Genomic DNA, 13978 nt, shown 5'->3' with positions numbered 1-13978 from the left:
GCACCTGGAAGCCAGAGCCACGAGTTCCTGGGCGGCGCGTGGCCCTGGAGGAGGCTAAGCGGTGGCCTCGAGAAGCAGAGCTTTTGTGGTGCGGAGCCCTAAGAAAAGAGGTGTCCCCCACCCGTGCTCCCCAGCGTGGACCCACAAGATTATTTTCGCGGCCCGGGACAAGAAGAGGCGCCCCGGGCCGCAAGGCTAAGGGCCAGGCGGGAGGGCGGGGCGCCGGGCCGGGAGGGCGCTAGGACCGCGCGGGCGCGGCTCCGCCCCCTCTTCCGGCGGGCGGGCTCCCGGGTCGGTCCCCCGGCGGCCGCTGCTAGTCGGCGCCGCCCAGAGCCGGGGAGCGCGGGCCCGAGCGAGGCGCGGGCTGTGGGGCCACCGCGTGCCCCGGCCCCGCTCGCCCGTGCCCGCTGCCAAGCCCGCCATGCCTGGCTTCGACTATAAGTTCCTGGAGAAGCCCAAGCGGCGGCTGCTGTGCCCGCTGTGCGGGAAGCCCATGCGCGAGCCCGTGCAGGTCTCCACCTGCGGCCACCGCTTCTGCGACACCTGCCTGCAGGAGTTCCTCAGGTGCGACGGGGTGGGGGGGGTCGCGGGGGGGGGGTGTCGCCGCGCGGGGGGCGGGGGCTCCGGCTCGGAGCGCGTTGGGCCTTTGTCTGAGCCCGGGCAGGTGACCCCAGGGGCGCCTACCCTGACGTCACGGGGTGGTGATGACGTCAGGCCCCGGGGGAGGACCCCCCCTCACACCCGCTTGTCCCCGGGCTCCCCGGGTCCCACCTGCCCAACCCAGGTGGGGAGCAGGCTGGACCTCGTGGGGATGAGCACGGAGAGACGCCCTTCCCGACCTGAGTTCGGCCCTTCCCCTTCCCCCTCACCCGAGAGCCAGGCCGCCTCGGCCGTGAACTTTGGATCCTGCGGGGTGGCGGCCACCCCGCCTTGCGGGCCGCGCTTGGAGCCCCCGGAGTTTCTCTCGTTTTTCACTCGCCTCGCCTCTTCTTGCCTCAGGACTGTGGCTATTGTTCTCCCATTTCAGAGATTCAGAGGAAGGCTGAGACTTGCCCAAGGCCACCCAGGAGGAGGCTTAGCCGGGATTCGAGCCCGGACCGCCTGCGGTCACACCGTCCCGGGAAGCAGGGTCGTGACCTCCACCCCTCCTTGGATGGAAATGGGAACCCCTCGGGTGTCCCTCCCCTCTCCAGGGGGATCTGGAGTACGGCCGGCGGAGGGGCGCACACCCGAGCTAGAGCCGCTGTTCCTTTGGCCCCATGGGCACCCGTTGAATTTGTGGGTGCTGTGTGCGGGCCACTCTGGGAACTGCTCAAAAGCTGGGGCGAGGCGAGGGGAGGCCGCCCTGAGGAGCTCGTGCCCCAGCACCCGGGGACGCCGGGGTCAGCCGCGCGGGGAGGCCGTGTGGCATGGCTGAGGGGCCCCGGCGGGGATGGCGCGGCTGGAGGTCCGGCACCCGTGCTGTGGGCAGCCCCGAGATGGTTTAAATCTCAGCAGGTCCTTTGTTTTCGGTTCCCCGCAGCCTCCTGGCTCCTGCTCTCCCAGATGCTCCGGCTGTAGCTGCTGCGAGCCCCCCACCCCCATCCCTCTCTCCCTCGGCCCTCCTCCCTGCAGTGCACACACTTAACTCCGCTACAGACACACGGGCCCATTGTCCTCCTCCCTCCCCTTTCTGGTTTCCAGATGAGGCCAGCTGAGCCGGGCCCCCCTCCAGCTGACCCACCCAACCGCCTCAGGGAAGGAGCGGGGGAGGGGTCTGTCAGGCCGAGCTCCCTCCGCCGTCCCCTATCTGAAGCTTCTGCCCCTCCTCCTCCCGGAAATCCCCTCTTCCTCTCCTACAGCCCCCTCCCCCCATCCTGTCTTCTCCCCTGGGCCTGGGCCTCCACCGCTCAGCCAGGAACAGCCTCTGCCTCTCCCCCTCCCCCAGTGCCTAGCTCGATTGCTGAGGCCTCTGGAGGGAAGGGGTTGGCTAGGCCTCTGTCCCTCACCATCACCTCTACCCCACAAGCTAGGTAGTCCCTAGTCCTGGCTAAACCTTTATCCTGGATGGGCCCCAAACTGCAGGGTAAGCTTCTGCCTGAAGCCTAGGGACTCGCCTTAGTCCCCTCCCTGTCTCCAAAACGACTAGGTCAGCACATTCCTGAAGCAGCCAAGTGGACCCCCCTCCCCCTTGGCCCACTCCTCTTTCCCCTCTCCTGCCAGGGCTATTACTCGGTTGGGCCAGGAAGTCTGTTTGCACTGTTCGTACAGACACACCTTCAGTGCCTGGGCATGTAGTGGTTTTTGGCATTGGTGGCATGGCCAGTGGTAGTGGGGTCAGGAGGAGGGGGTACTAGAAACTTTTCCTGCACCTGGGACATTAACTGTTCTGGCTCTAAAAGTGTCTTCACAACAGGGCTGCTGTGTGGCCTCTGCTTCCACCTTGATGCCCACTTGCCTCCCACCTATCTGACTCAGACCTACCAGGAATGTCATGCCTGGGGAGCCTGTGGTCCTGCCCAATGAGCCTTTGCCCTGCCTGGGCCATGCCAGGCATGTGTGACTGGGCCTGGCAGGGTCAGCAAGGACACGCTGGCAGGAGGAAGCCTAGCACAGGGCTCCTTGGGTGCTATCAGCCAGGTGGGGACTGGAGAGGACGAAGGGGGTGGGGTTACTAAGTTCCTGCAGCCAGAGGAGCAGTGATCAGCCAGGCCTGGTGTGTGTGTGTGGGGTGTGTGTGTGTGTGTGTGTTACAGTAGAGCTTGACTGAGCTGTGGAGTCACAGACCGGGTTCTTGCTGCTTCACCTGTGAGCCTCCTTGCTTTCTTTGACCTGGGAGTGAGGAGACTAACCCTTGTCAGAGGCAGGTGGTGAGGACCTGGAGCTGTTAGGATTGTGAATGAGTGTCAGGCCCCTTGCTTTTGCTTGGGGAAACACACCTTCAAAGAGGGGGATGGTTGGCATGAATGAGGTAGCCTGGGGCTAACCTTTGCCCTGGATCTTAGGCTGGCAGCTTTGTGGAGGTTGAGCAGCCCCGGCACTAAATCCCAGCCCATCTCAGTTCACCCTCCCCATCAGCTTTCAGCCTAGCCAATGAAAACCACTCTGGGGGGAAGGAGTAACTCAGCCTGTTTTGAGTCCAGCTGCTATCCTGGGGGAGGGGTGCCAGCTGCCACCTGTTGGCCAAGTGCTATCCCAGCAGCTAGCTCTGCCTCTACTGGTCCCAGAACTCCCATTCCCAGAACAAGGGCAGGAGTCCTAGAGAACTGGCTCCCCTCTGGCCTCTGCTTGCCCCCTTTGTCTCTGCTGTGGCTGGTTGGGAACCGGTCTGGTGAGGGAGGGAGGCTGTCCTAGTTGAGTGGGTGGGGCTGTGCTCTCCCTTCTCATGAGGAGAGCTTTGACCTTGTCCGCTCCCCATTTTAGTGAAGGAGTCTTCAAATGCCCTGAAGACCAGCTTCCTCTGGACTATGCCAAGGTGAGTCTGCACTGCCAAATAACCCAGGCACAGGGGGCAAGGCTGTTGCCCTTGATGGGGGCTGTTGCTGTTAGCAGCCAGCAGGCTCAGGGCCAATGTCAACCCGGAGCTTCAAGATCGCGTGCCCCCACAAAGGTAGCCTGTTCTCTCCCACCAGCCCAGTTTGCAAACGGAGGCTGTGTTTGCCCTGCAGGACAGGCACCATGCCCAGCCTGCAGGGGTGCACAGAGCTGCTCTCTGTCCTTAAGAAGTGCTCCTTCCCCTTTTGGTGGCAAGTTAGACTTGTGGCTGAGGGCCAGGGGCCCTCCACCAGGGGATAGGAAACAGGGCAGAGGGGGACCACACTGCCTGGACTGAGCACTCTCCACAGGAGTGTGGCCCTGTGCAGGCAGGTTGGAGACCCTGAGACCCAACAGCCAGGAAGTGCCTTCGTCCTTGGGCACAGAGTGGCAAACAGTCCAAGAGAGGCCTTAGCTCAAGAGAGGCTATTAAAGGCTGTAGGGTAGAGCCAGATTAAATAAATGTGGGAAAGGGTGGGAGTTGGGAACTGAAGCAAGCTCTGACCTTGGCTGGTTCCTCATCCCCCTGCTTCTAGATCTACCCAGACCCAGAGCTGGAGGTCCAGGTGTTAGGTCTGTCCATCCGCTGCATCCATAGTGAAGAGGGCTGCCGCTGGAGTGGGCCACTCCGGCATCTACAGGTGAGTACAGGTGAGGCTCTGATGGGGAGAGGGCTGGGATCACTCCTCCCTTGGCAGACACTGACTGCAGCCCTTCCCCCCAGGGCCACCTGAATACTTGCAGCTTCAACGTAGTCCCCTGCCCCAACCGGTGCCCTTCCAAGCTGAGCCGCCGCGATCTGCCTGCACACCTGCAGCACGACTGCCCCAAGCGGCGCCTCAAATGCGAGTTCTGTGGCTGTGACTTCAGTGGGGAGGCCTATGAGGTCAGTGGGGCCCGGCTGAGAGTGGGAGGGGGAGCAGGGCACCTGGGGGCCCATGTGTCCCTTAATTTGGCCTCTCTGACATTTCCAGAGCCATGAGGGCATGTGCCCCCAAGAGAGTGTGTATTGTGAGAACAAGTGTGGTGCCCGCATGATGCGACGACTGCTGCCCCAGCATGCCACCTCAGAGTGCCCCAAGCGCACCCAGCCTTGTGCCTACTGCAGCAAGGAGTTTGTCTTTGACACCATCCAGGTGCGGCCCTTCCTGAGCTGTGGGTTGTGGGGGAGGTCACAGGGAGGCAGGCTATTGACTGTTGCCTCTGGTCCCAGAGTCACCAGTACCAGTGCCCACGGCTGCCTGTGTCCTGCCCCAACCAGTGTGGTGTGGGCACCGTGGCTCGGGAGGACCTGGCGGGCCATCTGAAAGACAGCTGCAGCACTGCCTTGGTACTCTGCCCATTCAAAGATTCTGGCTGCAAACACAGGGTAAGAGTCCTCCTTCCTGTCAGCCCCTCTTTAGCCCTTCAAGCCCTGAACAGGCTGTTTCCTGGCCCAGTGAGGCCTGGGTGGGCTCTGCTCTGGAGTCTTCATCCTTCCCCTGTTGGTCAGTTAGTTCCAGCTTGTTCTGGCACCCTGTCTTCCTCATGCAGAGTTATAGATACCTACTACTTCTCTCTCCCATCTTCTCTCCCCGGACCTTCCCTTTTTGGTAACTCCTCCATTCTCCCATGGCCTGGGGCTTTGCCAACAGTGCCCTAAGCTGGCAATGGCACGGCACGTGGAGGAGAGCGTGAAGCCTCATCTAGCTATGATGTGTGCCCTGGTGAGCCGGCAGCGGCAGGAGCTGCAGGACCTTCGCAGAGAGCTGGAGGAGCTGTCCGTAGGCAGTGATGGTGTGCTCATCTGGAAGATTGGTAGCTATGGGCGGCGACTACAGGAGGCCAAGGCCAAGCCCAACCTTGAGTGCTTCAGCCCAGCTTTCTACACACATAAGTATGGTTACAAGCTGCAGGTGTCTGCATTCCTCAATGGCAATGGCAGTGGTGAGGGCACACATCTCTCGCTGTACATTCGTGTGCTGCCAGGTGCCTTTGACAATCTCCTCGAGTGGCCCTTTGCCCGTCGTGTCACCTTCTCCCTGCTGGATCAGAGCGACCCTGGGCTGGCCAAGCCACAGCATGTCACTGAAACCTTCCACCCTGACCCAAACTGGAAGAATTTCCAAAAACCTGGCACTTGGAGAGGCTCCCTGGATGAGAGTTCTCTGGGTTTTGGATACCCCAAGTTCATCTCCCACCAGGACATCCGAAAGCGAAACTATGTGCGAGATGATGCCGTCTTCATCCGTGCCTCTGTTGAACTGCCCCGGAAGATCCTCAGCTGAGTGCAGAGCTGGGGTGCTCAAGGGGTATAAGGGATGGGACATGACCTCAGTTAGGCACTGGCTGAAACTGGAGAGGGGGCTGGCCCCCCTTTCAGCTACTTCTGCCTAGGTACTGTTACCCTGTTCTTCCCCTACCACCACCCTCAGGTGCCTCCAATTGGTGCTTCATCCCTGATCCCTGGGGGGAGCAGGTCTCGGGATTATCAAGGGCTGGAAACAAGTGATCCCCAGGGCCTGTCTCCCCACCTGGGCAGGGCAGACATGCCTTGGTGCCAGCCACATTCTACCTGGACTGAGGTGCCTGCTCAGGTGCTGTGTCCCAAGAGCCATAGGGGGGAGTTGGGAAATGGAGGGGTAGTTAAAAGAATCTGCCTTGAGATTAATTTTTCTTCCCCTCTCTCCAGCTGTGGCCCTTCTGGTTATTTATTTCTTTAGTGCTGGGAGGTTACAGCAGGGGAGCTCTGATTTTTAATAAACCCTGAGTTGTATTTATTAACTTGGTTCCAGCCTGTCTCCTCTCTGGGTTGGATTTGGACCTGGGAGGCTGGGCCCAAGTGAAAGCTAAGGAGCCTTAGAAGAACCCCAAGCCAAGATCTGATCTACTTTAGCCCCAAGATCCAGCTGCCCTAGTATTACCCTCTAGTGGCTGGCAGAGGAACTGCAGCAGGCTTTGTGTGGAAGTTGTGGGCTGCTGCCCCCTGGTGCTTTGATGGAACCAGTACAGAGCCTGCATGTCTTGACGGTTGGAGTCCCCTGGTCCATTCTTCAAAGGAGTGTTCTGCTCTAGACAGATCATTCTTGGTCAGTAATTACCATTCATCTAATGTCTTGTGGCAAATATTGCTAAGCACTTTTATTTCAGTAGTTCCTTTAATACAAGTGAAGCAGCTTCTGCCTTCATAAGGCCCTATCTTAGTAAAATAAGATGTTCCTGACAGAATAAGCTCATGTGGATGTCAAGTTAATCCAAAATTCAGTCTATCCAGGCAACTAAGCTTAGTAGACAGGGCCTCTGCCTTTGGGGTGTATAGGACACTTGGTTGTTTGCCCCCTTCCCTTATCTCATTTGCCTTCCACAGGCTGAAATGGGTGCCTATGATTACCCACATTTTGTCAGTAAACTAGGAACAGAAGTGAATTCACTTATCAGTGCTCCCTCAGCTGGTTGGGGTGGGGCCTCTTTGCCCTCCCTCTGGTGCTAGGTATCCAATCTGGGGCCTTGTATATATCGTGCACATGGTTGTACTGAGTTACAGCCTCAGCCTTGGGTTTTTTTCCCCCCCTTTTGTACCGGTCTTGGGCCTTGAGCTCAGGGCCTGGCACTGTCCCTAAGCTTTTTTGCTCATGACCACTCTACCACTCCCCATCCCTAACCTGGCGCTCGTGCCAATATGCTAATGCATTCTTAATGGAACCTAGGCCAGACAGGCTCTGAAGTATGAGCTAGTATTCCCATGAACTTACCTCAGCCCAGGAATCACTGGAATCGGTTCACTAGTCTACTACTTAGTTCTGGGTTGTAGGCCTTTTGTCCCGGTACCAGGGCTTAAACTCAGGACTTCATATTCTTGCTCAGGTTTTTAGTTCAGAGCTCCAGTCCAGCTTTTTACCAATTAATTGGACGTGGAATCTTAGCCTTTTCTGCCTTAGCTGGCTTTAGTGAACTTCGACCTTCCAGGCTTCAGCCTCTTAAACTGCTAGGATTACATGTATAAGCCACCAAGTACCTAACCTTGTAGGGTGTTTCTTGTTGTTGGTCATGGGGCTTGAACTCTGGTCCTGGGCGTTGTCCCTGAGCTCTTCAGCGCGAGGCTAGCCTTCTACCATTTGAGCCACAGCTCCACTTCTAGTCTTCTGGTGATTAACTGGAGATGAGTCTCCTGGACTTTCCTGCTTCCTGCTCAGGATGGCTTCAAACCATGGTTCCCTTGTTCAAGCCCTACAAGGGGGGACGGATGGACATGGTCCCCTGATTTCAGCCTCCTGTGTAGCAAGGATTATAGGCATGAGCCACCAGCACCTGGCAGAAGGGTGTTTTTTGTTTTTTTAAAACTCCACGAAGGTTCCTTTTTTTTAGTAAGCTGCCTACTAACTCCTGTTACTAAAGGTTGGCATCACCCCAAATCCCACATTTTGTAGAATCATTCTTTCCCTCCATCGTATCTAAGCACAAACCTATCACAGAAAGGGAAAAAGGCAACTGAAACCATTCTTTTGGGGTTTCTTCTACCCTTACAAATAACAGGGAAAATTTTTATCAGCACGTGAGAAAATTCAAATCACCAATGTGGGCAGGTGGAGCTTCCAGATTACAGGACATAGTACCTCCAATTATTGGGGGCCCTCAGAAATTTCAGTGTTGGAGGTACAAAGGAACTTGAGTTGACTTGTTTGCAAACCAGATCTTTATCACAGTGCCTGATGACCCCTGGGTCCAAAGTGTGATAAGACCCTTTGGTCTATGAGGCAGCAAATCATGCTTACCCACAAAATTCCACACTAAGTCTCTAGCAGTCCAGCCTCTGGCCTGGGCAGAGGCCTCTAGCTGGGGCCCAGCTGAAATACCCACATGCACACCCTATAGTCAGTTGACACAGCATGGTCTGGAATAATGGATTAGGGAGGATTGAAGATTTTTACTATAAGACCTTTACCAACCCCTCCTCCCCATACGAGTTATTCCCATTCTAGTCAGACTTAGAAAAAATCACCTCAAACACTCATCACATTACACCAATAGGACAAGATCAAAGGTGAGTTTTTTCTTTTTACTGGTTTATAGTAATCTTAAAAACCCCATCACACCCATAAACCACCACAGGTGAGTAGGTGAGAGATGGAGAATGAATGCTACAGTATGTGGATAGAGTGGAGGATCCAAGGTATTCCCTAGGAGTGGCATGGGATGGAGGCAAGGAGGAATGGACAGGAGGCCCAAGCTCGGACCCTTATTGCTGGCTGGGGGTTGGCTGGCAGAGGGGCTCAGGTGTAACTAGGAAATGTCTCACACTGAAGGAGAGGGCAGTTAATTGTAGGGTGGGGAAATCACAGTACATTTTCCATGCAGACTAGAGGTGGGAGCGAGAGCTTCAGAGACTTGCACCCCTACATAGAGGTGGGTTTTGAGGTTGTGACTGAAAGCCCCTAAAGTTGATGTCTGGTCCAGTTTCCTACAGTGGCAGCTCCCCTTTCGGCACTGGGAAAATTACAGTAAGAATATTTGATTATAGTGATCAAGCAAGAAATAGGGAACATAGTGATGCTCTTTAAATTTGACTAAGGTTAAGTGGGAGCTGGAAAGGGCAGGTAAGAGGATAGCCAACACCTTGGGAGGAGACAGCACACCAAAAGTGGCAGGGGCTCAGGGACAGGGAGGTACCAGTGTACACAGACGGCAGGAAAACAATCAGGAACAATAAATTAGGACTTCTTGTTGCTATCATTTGGCATAACACAATCAGGCTTTTTTTTTTTCCTTTTTAAATATAAGGCAACTTGCCCACACATAATTTAAAAATTGGTCTTCAGTCACATTGCTTCAGATCACTAGAGAATTTCTGGCTAAGGAACAGTGGATAGTAAACAGAACCCAGAATCTTAAATAAGAATATCAGCTCACATTCCCCAGAGACAAGAGGAAAGGTATAAGGGCTTATTTGGTTTAAGGAAAAAAAAGAAAAAGCCCAGAGCCCAACTAGGTATCTTTAACAGAATACAGGTGCGCAAAAATTACAACAAAACATAATGTGAGTTTAAAGTTACACAAAGTGAATTTCTAGCCAACTGTCACTTGGGAATGAGACGTGTTGGGCATGGAGTGGGCGGAGGATGGTTTAAAAAGTGAGCGAGAGGGAAAGAGGCTATTTCCAATGTAGGCCCCTCCCCAGCAGTCAGAATCATGCTCATTTGGTAGAGGAAAATTTCAAAGAGCTTAAGGCTTTTGTGTTTTTTTCTCCTTTCTTCATTACATTAGGGGCTGCAAAAGGAGGTGGCCGAGCATGAATGTACCTGTGGGGCCACTCATACACAATGCTACTCAAACCCACACTACGTCCATACAGAAACAGGACACTTAAAACTTACAGTGTACAGCAATATTCTTAGCCAGTGTAGAGAGAACCAAATGCATTTTAACTTTATCCCCCTCCTTTTTTTTTCTTTTCTTTTCTTTTTTTTCTTTTTTTGGTGTTTTTAGTTCCAAACTCCAATGTGATCATCCCTTACCTACCTAATTCCTTCAGTAAGGTAGGTTTTGTGGATTTTTTGTGTTTTTTTTCTTTTTTTTTTGTTTTTCTTTTTATTTTTTGAGGGGGGCAGGAGGTAGGGTTGAGGACAGCAGTTGATCAGGGAGAGGCAACAACCACGAGTAGGGGATCCTGGGTATGCCAGATGGCCACTACATTTCTTTAGGTCTAGAAGGGGACTTGGAAACCAAGAGGTCAATACAAAGGCAGGTTTTCTCCATGTCTCAAGGGTATGGCCAAATACCTGCAAGATGCCCCTGAGGTGGAGTGTGGGGAGGGTGAGTTCTGCTCAGGAAGCAGAATAAATGCAAAACAAAGCCTTGAAAAATGGAAAAGAGCTGGGAGATGAACATTGGGTGAGTCTGATTTGTCTTTGGGTGAATAAGGAATTAGCTTCCAGAGAAACAGGAAGAGGCCTACTTTAGGGGCCTTAGTCACACAGCCCTAAGAGAAACAGGCAGAGGTTCAGGAAAACAAAGAGAGGGCTGGGAAAAAAACCAACACCAAGGTGGAGAGCCTAATAGGCAGGCAGCTGAGAGAAAAGCCTGGGGTTGGCAAGGTTCTAACAAAACAAAAGTTTCTTGAGGGGATAAGAGGATCCCTTCTGCTCCCTGCCAAGTGCTGTTCCTTAGACATCTAAGAATGATCACATTGGAGAAGCAAAACTTTTAAACTACCCAGTTACTTAAAAGTAAGACTAAACCTTGGAGGGCGATGTATGAAGTGTAGCCTGAGGAGGGCACCATGGCTCCCTATCTATACCCTGGGTGCTGAATATGAAGACTTCGACTATCTGTGGGGTCGGGAGCGCGGGTGCCAGGGGCTCGGTGGGCCTTGCTCAGCATGGCCAGGCTCTGTTCTCGGAAGCAGGCCTGTTGGAAATCACCACTCAGGTAATCCACCGTTTGCATCAAGCTGTTCTGGCTTGCCACGGGACCACCCCCAGTCACTGCTCGGTAGTGTGCCCCAGGAGCTGCTGCACAGTCGAGGGGTGCACCTGCGGGCTGCCCACCATGGAATGGCATGGCGAGGTCCTGAGACCCCGAGCTGTCGCTATTGGGAGTGGGAAGAATGTTGTTCCACAGGGGTTGGAAGTAGTGACCATTGGGGTAGGCCAGTGGGGCTGCCAGGCCATTGACTGGTGGAGATGGGGTGGGCTTCTCCAGGGTTGGCTTCAGATGAAAGGACTGTGCCAGGCAGAGTTCCTGCGGGTAGGTAGGGGCCTTGCCCACAAAGCCAGGCCCTGCCAACTCGCGTCCTGCTGCGTGTTTGCCTGTCAGGCCAGGGGCTGGCGTCCCACCAGCCTCGGTGCACATATGTTGTAGGTGGGCCAGCTGGTGCTGGTTCCAGGCGACTGGCTTGAGGTCGCTAGGGTAGCCAGTGGGGGCTCGAGAGATGCCCGCAGGCAGGTTGACAGGACCTGTGGCAGGCAACGCGGCTGTGGCTGCATGGGTGTGCTCCATGGGATTGACCACACATGAAGGCATTGGTGTGGGGATGCTGTGGGTCGACACCCGGGTACTTGCATTGATGAGCAGACTGCGACTAATAGGGCTGGGGTTGGCGATCTGGCCCTCACACACTGAGGTAGTGCTGATGCCTGCCCTCGTCTGGCAAAACTGGTTGATCTGGTGCACAATGCTGCTCAGGTCCGGGGGCTGGCTGTGCTGCAGGGTGGCCGCCATGGAAAGGGGAATCGTTGAGGTAGACACGGTCACATTCGGGGGAGCATCTGAGTCTGGCATCTTCCGGCCTCCATGCAGCAAGGGATTGGAGGGGTGCTGGAGACCCTGGTGAGCCAGGGCCTGTGGGTGGACCAAGCCCTGGGTCTGAGCCATGGGCTGAGGGTGGCCCAGGCCCTGAGGCTGCTGGAGGCTCTGAGGGTGAGACAGTGCCTGTGGTGGCGGGATACCCTGAGGGTGCTGCAGCGTCTGGGGAGGGGCGTGGGCCAGGGTCTGTGCATGCTGCAGGGCCTGCTGGCGGGCCAGAGCCTGGGCCTGGGGGTGGGCTAAAGTGCTGGGTGCCACAGTAGCATAGGGTGCCACTGGTGGGTTCATGATGGCCTCAGGGAGTAACCGGGCTCGGGTGCCGTCAAAGTCCTTGAGTATACTTTTGGCTGGCACTTTGACAATGGCAAGCAGGCCTGCCTTGGTGGCAGCCTGAGTCGGGTAGGGGCTGTAGCGCTGGGCTGATGTGTCGAGGCCGTTCACAGTACGACGAACGTGTTTCCTCTGGGGAACCTTCACACTGTTGGGGAAGATTTTTATAGTCAGTGGGTTGTTTGCGACCTTCTTAGCATACGCGTCCAATTCGGCTGGGGTAGGATAGTGAGCAGTTCTCATTTTCTGTGTAGTGTCCCCTAGAGAGAGAAAGAGAGAGAGAGAGAGAGAAGAGAGCGAGGGAGGGAGAGAGAGAAAGAGGGGAAGGAGAGTAGAGAGGGAGAGGGAGCTCATCAGTGCCAAGCCAACCAGGCCTTCTAGAGTCCTCTGCTGAGGGCCTGGGGAGTGGTGTCAGGGGAATAGCTTGTCATCTGTAGCCTGTGTTCTTGATCCGGCCTCAGCCCCCACAATCACATGCACTGCTGACAACCACTAAGTATGGATAGTGGGCCAGGCTCTCCTCACCATTGCAAAGATTACCATGAGCCCTGTTTTATAAATGAGGTTACTAAAGATCAAGTTCCTACTAGCCCAAGCTGGTGTGGCGGTGGAACATTCTAAATAGAGCTGCATGTCAAGGCCCTTGGTGGCCACTCAATCCTTCCCCTTGGACCTCTGGTAAAGAGTGAACCCAGAGTTACTACTCTCCAGTCTGCAGTGGTCAGCGAGGCATCAGCGCTTCTTGTGTCTTGGCAGCTGCAGTGCCATGCCCATGGGTAGACATGCCCAGCTGGCACAGTGAATAGGACATTTCTTTCTCAGGAGAGGAGGAAGAAGCTGCCAACATCTCTTCCCCCATTCCCAGTATACTTTTGTTTACAGTTTACTCAGTGCCTGACAGGGTGAAGATCAAAAGGCTTCTATTTATTTGCCTTGTGTGGAGGGAGGGTGATAATAAATAACAGGACAGAAGCATTCAGAACATCTTTAAGGTCTTGGAGCCAAAAATAATCTGTATTTGGTCCATGTCAGCTGTCATTTTCAAAAACCTGCCTTCCTTTGGAAACTGCGGAAGTGCCCACTCCGTGGGCCTCATTAATGTTAACAGTCTCTTTGTTCTCATCTCTTGGTGCCTCCCATCAGGGAGTTCCAGCGGATGCTGGGCTTCCAGTCAAAAAGGAAAAGATTCCCAGAACAAGAGTTCTTTAAGGAGGGAGAGAGAGCTCTTGCAAGGGGTTGCTTCTCTGTTTTAGCTCTCTGAGGAGGGGTCTACCCTGCATATACACAAAAGGTGTTTAATAAGTGCTTGCTGAATGAGTAAATATACAGACTGCCCAAAGCACAAGTGGCTTGGCTGAAAGCCTGGACTCAGCTAGCTGACTTCCTCCCCTTGCAAAAGGCAGCCAGGATAGATAGACCAAGGACTAATCTGCTGAATGCCCAGCTGGTAGTCTCAGCTGGCTGTGGCCCAAAGGAGACCCCATTCAAAGTCACATCACTGAGGATCAACTGGAACAGCAGACTAGTGAGTATGTTGGAAGGCAACAGGGCACAGCTGCCTGTATTTGGTGGCATTGCTGGCTAGCTGGCAGCGACTGCTTAGAAACTGCTGCTCTCTGAAGCAGGAAAAGAAAAGCTCAAGTCCAGGAAAGGCAGAGAGATGTGGTCCCATGCTAAAAAAAGGCAGACCTGAGCAAGAAGGGAACATACAGAAAGGAAAAAGCCAGTGCTTCTAAATACAGTTTTAATGCCTGCTCTTAGTAGATATTCCAGCAAGGGCCTGCTTTATTTGCTGATTACAGAATAGATGGTCATACATAAATGAAATGTTTGTGCAACATGTGATTTAGGGAAG

At 54.6% G+C, this 13978-nt stretch overlaps 2 protein-coding genes across 5 annotated transcripts in view; one reads left to right on the top strand and one right to left on the bottom strand.

Moving 5' to 3' along the window:
* Nucleotides 1-303: 303 nt before the first annotated feature.
* Nucleotides 304-6276, top strand: Traf4 (TNF receptor associated factor 4). The gene is made up of 7 exons (XM_048366094.1): nucleotides 304-564; nucleotides 3403-3454; nucleotides 4050-4154; nucleotides 4238-4399; nucleotides 4488-4649; nucleotides 4727-4882; nucleotides 5148-6276. Exons 1-7 carry the CDS (start codon nucleotides 422-424, stop codon nucleotides 5778-5780), a joined length of 1413 nt encoding a protein of 470 aa, XP_048222051.1. The 5' UTR covers nucleotides 304-421; the 3' UTR covers nucleotides 5781-6276.
* Nucleotides 6277-8160: 1884 nt separating this feature from the next.
* Fam222b (family with sequence similarity 222 member B) overlaps nucleotides 8161-13978 on the bottom strand; it is a 46437-nt gene continuing 40619 nt past the window's right edge. For 3 of the 4 annotated variants that reach the window (XM_048365572.1, XM_048365573.1, XM_048365570.1), the window contains exon 3: nucleotides 8161-12383. In XM_048365572.1, coding sequence (XP_048221529.1) covers nucleotides 10777-12383 — 1607 coding nt within the window. In that variant the 3' untranslated portion in view covers nucleotides 8161-10776. The remainder of the gene's footprint in view (nucleotides 12384-13978) is intronic. The other variant, XM_048365574.1, reaches the window with a different exon arrangement.

This window comes from Perognathus longimembris, chromosome 17, assembly GCF_023159225.1.
Source record: "Perognathus longimembris pacificus isolate PPM17 chromosome 17, ASM2315922v1, whole genome shotgun sequence".
Lineage (NCBI taxonomy): Eukaryota > Metazoa > Chordata > Mammalia > Rodentia > Heteromyidae > Perognathus > Perognathus longimembris.
This window is presented reverse-complemented; position numbering and strand designations above follow the sequence as displayed.